General features: G+C 42.2%; 1 protein-coding gene across 1 annotated transcript; it reads left to right on the top strand.

The window, feature by feature from the left end:
- The first annotated feature begins 715 nt into the window (after positions 1 to 715).
- On the top strand, positions 716 to 12,196 carry WNT16 (Wnt family member 16). Its single transcript, XM_026514167.3, has 4 exons — positions 716 to 1,078; positions 1,270 to 1,511; positions 3,481 to 3,767; positions 10,742 to 12,196. The coding sequence occupies exons 1-4, from the start codon at positions 984 to 986 to the stop codon at positions 11,204 to 11,206; spliced, it is 1,089 nt and encodes a 362-aa protein (XP_026369952.1). The 5' UTR covers positions 716 to 983; the 3' UTR covers positions 11,207 to 12,196.
- The last annotated feature ends 211 nt before the right edge of the window (positions 12,197 to 12,407 follow it).

Genomic DNA, 12,407 nt, shown 5'->3' on the forward strand with positions numbered 1-12,407 from the left:
AATGCTCTCAAAGACTGCAGAAAACAAGACAAAGTGGGAGAACTAAATCACATAACACAATTTAAATATGGTAGATTAGATACTAGGCCAGAACCTTCTCTTTTGCTAAAAATAACTGTCTATTTAAACGACGACAACCTCAAGCCTGACAGCATTTCACCCGTCTGAAGTCTCCTGACACATTGAGACCTCAAGCAGAGTGTTGAAAGGTCAACTTGTTTGGTACCAACTCTGACTCAAAACGATTCCTCTCCGGTGAGGTGAAGGAGAGGAAAGAAACGGGGGCAGGGAGATTTTCCAGCCACTCCACCCAGAGGGTAATTAATCCAAATGCGAGTGGGGTGGGTGGAACTCAAACATCTCCCCTTCGACCCACGCCTTCCCCCAGGGTTGCTAAGACAGAAGCGGCCCTAGCAGTCTTCGGGGTGAATCAGTACCCCTCCCGCAGAGACCGGCTCGCGCAAGACTGTGACAGGAGGAAAGGTCAAGAACACACCCGGGTCTGGACTCGCTGTCCGGGAGCAGCGGGCCCGAGCGCCCCCCGCGGAGCCCGCTCGCAGCCAATGGGAGCCTGAGGGCCGGGGATGATGAGATGAGGGGCCGAAGCTGGGCCAATCAGGCTCCAGGCGCGGCCAGGGGGAGGAGAGGGGAGGAGAGGCCGGGGGCGATGGAGACAGAGCGACATCAACAGAAGTTTCTCACCTATTCCAGCGAGGGACGCTCCCGCACCTCCTGCACACCTCCAGCTCGCCGCAGCAGGAGGGCCCCAGGCTACTTCCTCCACCTCCTCTCACGGCTCCCTGCAAGCCAGGGGAAGGCTGCTGAGAGCCCCTACCACCGCCGGCCGCCTTTTATGTTGTGTGCAGGGAGAAAGAGGGCGAGGGACAACTTGGTGCTGGGGAACTGACCTCTGGCTTGGCGGGCCCCTGGGCAGGGAGGGCAGCAGAGGAGTGGCTGGGGCTGGGGGACTCCATGCGGGGGCCATGGACAGAGCGGCGCTCCTGGGACTGTCGCGCCTGTGCGCGCTGTGGGCAGCCCTGCTCGCGCTGTTCCCGTGCGGAGCCCAGGGAAATTGGATGTGAGTATGAGGGCAGCAGGGGCGCACGGGGGTTGTGGCAAAAGGGGTGCCCAGCCTCAGGGAACTTTCAGCTGAAGCGGGGGAGCAGGGCCGGGGATCCTAGGACTGCTGACCCGATTTTCGGCAAAACAGCTGGCATTGGAGAGGAGAGCTGGGGAGCGGCTCACGCTAGGGGCGGCGGTGTCTTACAGGTGGTTGGGCATCGCCTCCTTTGGGGTTCCGGAGAAGCTGGGCTGCGCCAACTTGCCGCTGACCAGCCGCCAGAAGGAGCTGTGCAAGAGGAAACCGTACCTGCTGCCGAGCATCGGAGAGGGCGCGCGGCTGGGCATTCAGGAGTGCAGGAGCCAGTTCAGACACGAGAGATGGAACTGCCTGGTCACCGCCGCCTCCCCGCCGGGCACCAGCCCCCTTTTTGGCTACGAGCTGAGCAGTGGTAAGTCCCGGGACCCTCCGGGATGGCGCGGGATGGAGGACGACAACTCCTCCAAGTACAGTAAATAAAGTAACGATTGCATGGTCCGTCGCTCTCGAAATCCCAAAAGAGGTCCTTTAGTGGACAAGAACTGGCGGTGCCGGAAGGCAGACCGGGTGCAGGTGCGGTCCTGGAGGGGGGTGACTCCCCAGGTCCGGAGCGGGGCTCTAGGAGCTGTAGCTCTTCCTCCTTCCCGTGGCGCCGGGCGGGAGCTGCAGAAAAAGTCGGACACTCCACCCCGCCGACCCCTCGGACCCCGTAGCGCCCCCCTACGTGGGTGACCAGCTGGAGAAACATGATGTCGGCAGCAGGGAATGCTGCCGCCGCATCTGCTTTGATTTAAGCAGCTCTGCTGCGCACCGAGCCCTGGACAAGGGGCTAATTGCAGCGAAGCCCCACGTTTGTTGGCACCGCGGAGCGCGGGGTAGACAGAATAATGGCGATTTTTAAAGGGAGTGTCCTGGGCAGCTCAACGTGCGGCTAACCGAGCACGACTACTTTGGCTGTCCCCTCTTTTCTCTTTTCCTTCTGTATCTTCCCTTCTCGGAGCACACCCGCGGCGCGGGAAGCTGCAGTAAAACAAAGTTCCACTTCCACGTGCCTAGTGACTCGGTAGGGATAAAGCTTTGCACAGGGAACCGGGATTGCTCTAGGAGTATCAGCAGACTCAGAGAATTTTAGAACCTGGGAGCCGAAAGATTCGTTGTTGTTTTTCACGTTCGTTTCCGTTCTCCCTCCTACTTTGACCCTTCTCCACCCGGTCCCTCCACGCATCGCCGCCAAAGCATTGCGTTTGCCCCGCTGCGTTAGGGGCGGCACGCCCTTCCGAAGGAGCCCTGACCCCGCAGAAGAAATAAGAAGTGAAAAAGGAAGAAGGAAAAAAGAAGGAGGAAGAAGAAGGAAGAAGGAAGAGAGAGAAGAGGGAGGAGGAGGAGGAGGAGGAGAAGAAGAAGAAGGAGGGAGAAAAGGAGGGGGGGAGGAGAAAAAGAAGAAGAAAAGTTTTCAGTTGCTGAAATGCAGAGACATCAGCTGTTGAAAAGGTTTATTGGACAACGGGCATGCAATTCTACTCCAATCTGAATATCTCAAAAGAGAAAAGGTTACCTGCTGAGTCTCTTCTAGTACATTTTACTAATTTTTTAATGGTACTTTAATTTGCAAAGATTTTAGTTCAAACGTTATTGCAGGTGTGCTAAATATATATTCAATAATTTTCTATAACAATTCTTTTTATTTTTCTGGTGACATTTCAATTCTCTCATTGCCTTTCAGCCTGCAAGAGGTTTAGCTAGTACTATATAAAATATTTAACTGTTTCATATTAATATATGTGATAGTTATTTATAATATCCTTTAAAAAACTAGTCTTTGATATGAAAGTAAACTGTAACATCTACTGATTACTTTGGCCTTTGCTTAATTCTAATTTGCATTCCGACATGTATGATTTATACAAACAGAAATCACACCAAATTTTTCAGCGTGTGTTTCATGAGAACACATTTGAAATTAAAAAAAAAAAAGGTAATCTGGACTCTTTGGGGCATTGTGTTACCATTTGCTGTATCCATGCAAAGGATTTTAAATTCAACACATATTTATTGAACTTCTATTGTCTATTAAGCGCTGAGCTAGGTGTGGGCAGACACTTCAAATTTTAAAAATAAACAGATGATTCTAAGGCATGAGGACAATTTATGATACACAATATATAAAAATCCCCCCACGTGAAATACTGAAAATTAACGTTGCTTTTTGTAAAGACTAAAACAATACGAAATTGTCCTTCCTAAATATGTCCTCATTAAAGCATCCATTGAAAGCAATTGAAAAATTGCTTCCCTGCTAAGAGGATAAGCAGAAAGCTTTGTTATAACCATAAACAGAAGAGGCATGGCTCTTTCATTCAGCAATTTGTGTTTTGTTCTAGGCACCAAGGAAACAGCATTTATTTATGCTGTGATGGCTGCAGGCCTGGTGCATTCTGTGACCAGGTCGTGCAGTGCAGGCAACATGACCGAGTGTTCCTGCGACACCACCTTACAGAATGGCGGCTCGGCCAGCGAAGGCTGGCACTGGGGGGGCTGCTCCGATGATGTCCAGTATGGCATGTGGTTCAGCAGAAAGTTCCTAGATTTCCCCATCAAAAACACGACAGGAAAAGAAAGCCAAGTACTGTTAGCAATGAACCTACACAACAACGAAGCTGGAAGGCAGGTATGTATTAGAAAATGGAATGAAAGCTGGTGCCGTTGAGTAAATAACACTGGGATTATTCTGAATGAATAATTCTGAATGAATCTGTCCAAATGATTTAAAAAACATATACCTGCAGTCTAAGAAATAGATATGCCATCCATATGTAGAACATATTTGTGTGTTTATTATATATGTATTACTTCTGCGTTGATTTAGTTTAAGTTCTCCATCTGATATGCGTTGAATTATCATAGAATGTCTTGGTGATTTTGTACTTTGTCCGCCCAGAACACTGATTATAAAATAATAGATGTACGCGTGCCTTTTGGGTCATTTCGTTCCATCCCCTGAGCTGGTTAGTGATAGAGCCAGAATTCAAGATCTATAGCACGGGGCTTTCTAATGGGACTGAATTTGAATTTTGATTCTTTTAAAATCTATTTTTAGTGGGCAATGGCTCCCAAACACATTATCAGTTTGTCCTTACATTCTCTAGCGAACATTCTTTAAGACAGCAGGGAATACATAACTTTTAACTCACATTTTGGTAAAACAAAGGGTTTTTTAAAGATAATTAGTTATTTTATTATGAAGTAATATAGGTACATTGTAAAACACGATAAATGCAGAGAAGTGTAAAGAAACTATAGATCTATCAAATGGATGGATATTTAAATATATATATTCAAGATTGAGGGGTAGACAAATTTGAAGAACCACCATCTAATTAACTTCTTTTATGAATTCTGGTTTTTCGTAGTGTTTTCTTAAAATGGAATACATTTGTAGCTTAATTTGCCTTTTACATATTTATTTTAATGAATATCGACACAATAGAGTTTGAGCTCTACCACATAGCTGAATTATTTGGCAATTCATAGTGATTTTCCTAAAACAGTCAAAACTTTTTTTATGAATATACATTTTCTATGTCGTAATCATCTTTTCAGGACAGGAATATCAGCACATATCATATATTATTGTAAGTATCCAATAACCTGTAAAAGTCCCAAAGTAGTCACTGCAATCTGCCACAATCTCCTGAAATAAATAACAAGTTGCAGTAGCTGTCAGGAATATTTAGGATATATGCTGCATTTGTTTTACATTTTCGGAAAGTGAAAAAATGGAATCCACTTAGAGTAGGTGCAAGTGTGTCAGCGAGCTCTCTTTACTTAACCCCTCTGGTTTATAAAACAAAAACAGAAAACTCAATAAATGTTACTATCACCATAACACTTCAAATTCAAATATGAATTTTCCATTCAATTTGTATATTGATTTAAAATAGCACAATAGAAAGTAGGAAAGGCAGTAAATAGCTAGGCAGGCTTTTCATATTTTTGTTTAGAAATTTTAAAATTTAATTGATCACACTAAAGTAACTCTTGTTTAGTACCATAGTTACGCACGTGTCTCTTCTCCTTAAAGTTTTGCATGTAAAAAATTCAACAAATGGGGTCCTGCTTCAATTTAAATATTATCCAATAAAGGATTTTAAAAATTATTTCTAACATATGACTATAAAAGAGGGTTAAATTTACGTTTACATTTTTTAACATATGTTCTTTAAAACTCTAGAGTTAAAAAGAGAAAAACACTAAAACAAGTTAAATTAATATATTTTAAAAACAAAAAAACAATTAAATGAATATTGATTATCAATTTAGATCTTAAATCTTCTTTAGTCATTCTTTAAATAATTTAGTAGAGATTTTTAAAAATTTAACTAGAAAACAAAACTTGGAAATTCATGTCATAATTAATTCCCTTGAATAAAGGTTATCCCCAAACTTGTGAGAGGCTCGGAAATATTCTAACTGTATTTTTATTAGTAACATTAGGCAGCTATTTAGTTTTATTCTGTCTTGTGTGTTGTTTCAAATTAGGTAGCAGTATTTGCCTCTGTAACTATTTGATCTTAAACTCTTATTTATATTCTGAGTTTATTAAAAACATACAACTGTTTTAGCATCAATTTTAATCCACTGTGTGTGTTGGCAAAAAAAGAATCTTCTCACATTACTGGGGTTTCTGCCATTATTCCAATTATGCAGAAAACAATTCAGCCTGTACATATAGATACAATTGGTGTAAATTTCAGAGTTCTCTCTACTGAATCTATTTGTTCCTCATTGGTCTAGAAGGAATCTTAAAATACTACAAAATATTACCTGGACTGGTGTTTTTGTTGGTCTTTTTTCAGGAAGTATTACAACTCAAACATTTTTGTATTTTTCTTTCCACTAGTGGCCAAAAAAAAACCCCACCACCACCACCACCACCACCAGCACCACCACCACAACAACAAAAACCAACTAGGTTTGCAGGCTATTATCTAACATGAAGAACAACCAACTCCATTTTTAAGATTGGCAATTAGGATTTTAATCTAATAGGCATATTCTTCTGGGTAAAGTGCAAGGTCTGCATTCAATTGAGTTGATTTGCCTGGTCTCCAAATCCCAAACTCAAAATGTAGGAAAGCGTTCAGAGAAATGTGGGTACTGGCGCTTAGTAGTGCTGTGAGCAGGAGAGATGATTTTTCTAACCGCTGACCTTAAGTACTCTGATTCCCACTTGGTTTCTGACACCATTCCTTAAGTTATGACTCCAAGAATAATGTTGCTGAATGGTGATTGGCTACCAGAATGATGTGATGTCTTCCAGGGGCAGAACTTCTGGGAATAATGTGACTTGGAATATTTATGGGTATTTCTTTTGGTGTGCTTAAAATATTTCCATTCTTCCCATGTCCACCTCATAAACTTTAAAGTTTCCCTACCCCATAATTTGTTTTATGATGAGTAACTCAAAAAAGTGGGAAGGGCCCAGCCCCAAATGTTCATTGACCTGTTTCAAGAATATTTATAAGTACTTGAACAACACATAACTGTTTTGCCTTTCAACAGGTTCAAATATATTTTTGGACTGAAAGAGACAAAATGGGTCAGAGATTGAATAGGAATTCTGCATACAACCATCCCACCTTATGTCACGGTTTTCCTAAAACCTTAACCAGATCATCTGATAGTTGACAAAATGAACTGCTCGTAACAAAATGTCCCACCACAGTTTTTTGGGTCATTTCTCTAAAGTTTGGATAAAGCAATAATACGGGGAAACAATCATTGCCTGCTGGGTTACCTCAGAGTCAAATGGTGGGACCAGTCACTCCGTAGCCCATTTTTCAAGCAGTTTCTATTTTTACGGGAAGTATTAATGATACATCTTTCTTATGTCAGTTCATTAGAAGTTTATCAAACCAAAACTTAACACAAAGAGCCCAGTAAATTAAATGCTACCCTCCTAATTGCTCTCCCATAGTTTAAAAATATTCCACCAAAATGTGCACATCTGTTTGCAATAGTTCACAAAACATTCCTCTGTTAATATCGTTATAAACCCTAACAACTCAACTAGAGTAGAGAAAAGAATTTTCTCATAACCACATGCTATTCAGACGGTTGCTATCCTTTTACTTCTCCTGTTAGCAGGAAAGGACTGCTATCACTGCAGCTCAGAATGGCTATTTGACAGTAATTAAGAATCCTAGCTGAAAAACTCCAGAATATACCTTTTTGTGGAGTGTTCATGCAATTTCCTTAAACATACTCCATTTTCCACTTTCATTTTTGTCTGTTCTACTAAAATTCTCCTGCTGGACACGGAGACTTTATATCATATATCACCAACTTGCCTGATGCAAGGCAAGTGTCTTAACCATGATGTTTATTTGTTGGTAAAATTGGAATAATACGTAAGTACGTGCTCATTAACGACCTACTGTGTGCACGGCATTTCTTCCCATAAAACTAAACCAAGTAAAATAATTTAGGAAAAGGTGCTCTGAGAAACACTAAGTTCTGCAGTTAAACCGTGGGGTGTGTGTGTGTGTGTGTGTGTGTGTGTGTGTGTGTGTGTGATCTGCCCTTGAACTCTGCATTTCATCAAATTCTCCTGGTGGTAGTTACATTGCTTCATTTTGATCCTTATTTGTCCAAGTTTCTTCCTTAGAGTTTTTTTGCGATATAATCTTTTTTTTTTTTAAGATTTTATTTATTTATTTATTTGACAGAGAGAGAGATAGCCAGCGAGAGAGGGAACACAAGCAGGGGGAGTGGGAGAGGAAGAAGCAGGATCCTAGCAGAGGAGCCTGATGTGGGGCTCGATCCCAGAACCCCGGGATCACACCCTGAGCCGAAGACAGACGCTTAACGACTGCGTCACCCAGGCGCCCCTGGGATATAATCATTTAAATTACATGTCAAGTTATTGGAATTCTTCTCCTTGAAGTTTATTTGTCTTTCTATCCTAGACTATATATATGATAATATATATGGTAAAATATATATGTAATATAAAATATATATGATAAAATATGAAATATATAGATGATAAAAATGCTATTTTTTATACTTACTGTTAAAGACAAAAAGATAATGGAATTGAAAGGTAATAGAATAAAACTTAAAAATATCACCCCTGAAAACTTATAATCAACTCCAGGTATTTAAAAGATTCTAGTTTTCCTATTCGCAGAAAGTCTTCCCAAAATTCTGATACACATTCAGCAGGTGGTATCATTAGATTTGAAAATCAGCCTCTCTTTTTATCCTTCAAACCTGTGAAGTGACGTTTCACTCTGTGGACCAGCATTGCCGCGGGCTGAGGTGTGGGAGGAGAGCCAGCGGGATCAAGGTCTCCCCATACCATTGACTCTCCTGGCAGTGACTCTTTTGTTAAAGGTGGTTTTAGTTCTTCCTTCCAATTCACATTACCAACAGAGAGTGAGCTATATTGTTCAAGGGAGCTGGACTAACCATTCCATAAGTATTTCGTGAGCATCTATTCTGTCTTCCATGCTTTGCAAAGTGGCACCACCATATGTGATATCCGAACTGATTAATGAAAGAAAAAGTCGGCCGCTCAGTAAGATCCTGAGCGAGAGGCAGCTGTAAATCACTAAGTGATGACTGTGAGGAATGTTGATCAGGTTTAAATACATAAACAGACATTCTTCGATTTTTGGCTTTCTTTGGACAATTTGTTTTGTTATTACCTAGCATTAACTGAGCTCTCTTTTTCTCATATCCTTCGAGCCTTTAAAAATCTGAACAAAAGTAGGCAGATTGCATTCATTTGAACATTTACTTGCCTGGAGACATTCGAAAGAATTGAAGTCTTTGTGAATATCAAATGCCATAAATTTAAGCAAATAAGCTTTTGTGCCCTGCTTTATAAATTGCTTTCATATCATTGAGAGGTATCTTTTGCCCTGTGTTAATAACAAATAGACATAGCTACTTGCTTCTCAGTTTTGTGAATTCAAAAAGAGCATATGTGCTCTGTTTATAAAGGACAGGGCTTAAGTACTATTCTGTTTATTATTTTAAACACTAATAAGAAGTATCGAATATTGAACAAATCAATACCATATGCTCTCACTCGAGGTTGCAGATATTATAAATTGTCCAAAATATTCTATCTCATTAGATGGTTCAGAACCTTTAATTTGTTAGGAAACATAACATCCCACAAACATGTCAGTGTCAGGTTTAGTATAAAATAGCAAAGCGTAAACCCCTGTCATTTTATAGTTTTGATAAGAACTGTAAGTGGAATTTAAGCTGTGAGGTTTTTCCTTTCTTTGGTGAGATTACACACATAATTTCCAAGTTATTGAACGGACAGATCAATTTTTCATTTTAGCCAGCATGTTGACAGAACGTCAACGCTGGAGCTGGTCCTGGCGATTTATTAATCTGGTCTGCCATCCTCTGGGGATTGAAGGAAGCCGTGCTGACTAGCCTGGTGTGTAAGAGATCAGAACCCTGAAATTCTTGAAATCTCTATATTGCCTTTGTGCTATCAGCCCCTTTCTAAAATTTTCTCTTAACTCTTCCCGTACCCTCTTCTTCGGGAAAGGGGACATTTAGTCAGACTCTACTGTGTGCCAGGCAGTGGGCTCTTACAGATACATGTAATTTCATTTATTTCCTCAGTCTGAATAAACCAAACTCAGCACTTTGAATTGAAAAATTACATACATATATTATCCCTTTGCTACGTTAGGATGGTGCTACTGATCCATCAAGAATAGGACATATGTTTCGAATTAATTTTCCAGAAAAGGGGAAGAATGTGCTGGGAGCGACCACACTCTCCAGCCCCTTCTCCTTTTGACCAACTTAAGTTGATTAGTCAGGGTTTCTCATGTGGTCTGTGACCAAAGGATAACATGGTCTCCGCACGCCCACATGAACGTAAGGGACTTTTACAGGGGTCAAACCTGAGAACACTCCATTCCATAGATCTCCTGCTTGGATGCCCATTAGAGTCATCTGAGCAGCTTTATAGACGTGTCGCTGCCTGGACCCCACCTCGGCCAATTAGATAAGACTCTCAGGGAGTAGAGCACGGGTTATGTGTAAAGTTCCCCAGAAGCTTCTATGCACGTGTGTGCCCAGGGCGCCTGCCCTACCAGTGTTTCTCAAATCTTGATGTGCATACAAGTCACCTGAGAATCTTACTGAGATGCAGATTCTGATGCTGTGGGTCTGGAGTGCAGCCAAGAGTCTGCATTTCTCACCAGCGATGTTGGTGCTGCCGGTCCAGGAACCACACACTCTGAGTAGCAAGGTGGTTGGGTCAGGGACCCGGAGGGACGCGTGAACATCCTCGCACCCAAAATTAAACAAACAAACAAAAAGTAGAAATAAAGGTAGTTTCCCTCCGTTGCCTCAAATAATCCCCAATAACCATATTCGCCTGGTCCACCACTTTCAGTTAGACTCGGAAACGTTTGCTCTGCACGGTCAAGAGAGGGACAGAACACCCGAACCAACCGTAAGGAGCCTTTACGTGCAAAGCGATCACTTTTACGCAGGACTAAACAGACCCAGAAAGTGAAGTGGTGAGGTGAGCCGTGCTTCGGTTGTTGGGTAAAAGCCGTCGTGAATGATATTTAATACCATTCCGGTTGGTTTCAGGCCGTCGCCAAGCTGATGTCGGTAGATTGCCGCTGTCACGGAGTTTCCGGCTCCTGCGCTGTGAAAACGTGCTGGAAAACCATGTCCTCTTTCGAAAAGATTGGCCATTTGTTGAAGGATAAATATGAAAACAGTGTCCAAATCTCAGACAAAATAAAGAGGAAAATGCGCAGGAGAGACAAAGATCAGAGGAAAATACCGATTCGCAAGGAGGATCTGCTCTACGTTAATAAGTCTCCCAATTACTGCGTAGAGGACAAGAAACTGGGGATCCCGGGCACGCAAGGCAGAGAATGCAACCGCACGTCGGAGGGCGCGGACGGCTGCAACCTCCTCTGCTGTGGCCGAGGCTACAACACCCACGTGGTCAGGCACGTGGAGAGGTGCGAGTGCAAGTTTATTTGGTGCTGCTACGTGCGCTGCAGACGGTGCGAAAGCATGACTGACGTCCACACTTGCAAGTAGCCCCTCATCCGGCCTTGCGCAGCACTCCGCAGCCCCAGACGAGGGAGTGTCGCCCACAGGGGCCTCTCAGCGTGCAGGGCTGGCGAAGGGGACTCCTGCCTCCGAAGGCCCAGGCCCCTGCAACCCTCGCTGAGCTCCCTTTACCTGATGGACATCCAGCCCCACACTGAGCATGTGCATTTGGGGGGGATGCCAGAGCTGACAAGGTTTGGGTTCATCTTTTGCTCGTTTAGAAATATATATCGACATACCAGGAAGATAATCTGTCTCCTACACAAGAAGGAACAGGAAGGAGCCTTCATGCGGGGAGACCTGGTCCGTACTCAGGATAAGATCCTGGACTGTGGAACTCCGCCATGGAACTCAATAGTGGTGGGTGAATAGTAGGCATTTTTACAAGACACGTCTTACAGCAACAAGGAGCAGTAAACATGATCTCATTTATCCTCTCAGTATTTTAGTTCGTGCATAGAAACAGATGCTGAAAAGTTAACAGAAGCGGTGGGTGCTTACTTACCTTATATGCAGTTCAAAAGAAGGACGATTAAAAATAATTTTCATAAGTGATACCGTATCCCTAAAAAGTGTTTGCTAGAGATGTTTAGTGATAAAAGGGAAGAATCTAAACGTTTAAAAGTAAAACGTGGGGTTTGGATTTTAAGTGCCTTTTAACTAGGAGAATTTATCTAGAAAAATCTCAGTCAGATGTACAGCAGTCTTTTTACCTTTGGCTTCATTTTTTTTTTTTTAATCTAAATTCAAGTTAGTCAACATACAGTGTAGTTGGCTTCACTGTCTAATGGTAGACCAGTTTCTACTATTAAAACCCCAGCTCGGAAATAATAGGGGAAGAGAGGGATCTTGAAAGCAGGTGGGAAAATTAAAGGTAAAAACATAAAGGGCTCTCATACGTTGTAAGGGAAAGCACCTTCTAATGTGTGAAGACAGTATTTTGTATAGTATTTTGCTAAAAAAAGTTATATATTTTGTAAATACAGTATTTAAGTTATATGATATATATTAAAACTTAAGACATTTATTGCCTAAGCCCAAGAGCTAAGGCAATAAAATTATCTCAGAAATAAGATTAGCTTCTGTTTCTTTTCATACTATTAACTCTTCGTTTAAACGTTGAAAAAGAAGTTAATTGAGTAGTTAGTTATATGGATGTGTTTTTCTTGTCAGAATGACAGTTTTACAT

The sequence above is a fragment of the Ursus arctos genome, unplaced genomic scaffold (assembly GCF_023065955.2).
Source record: "Ursus arctos isolate Adak ecotype North America unplaced genomic scaffold, UrsArc2.0 scaffold_3, whole genome shotgun sequence".
NCBI classification, from domain to species: domain Eukaryota; kingdom Metazoa; phylum Chordata; class Mammalia; order Carnivora; family Ursidae; genus Ursus; species Ursus arctos.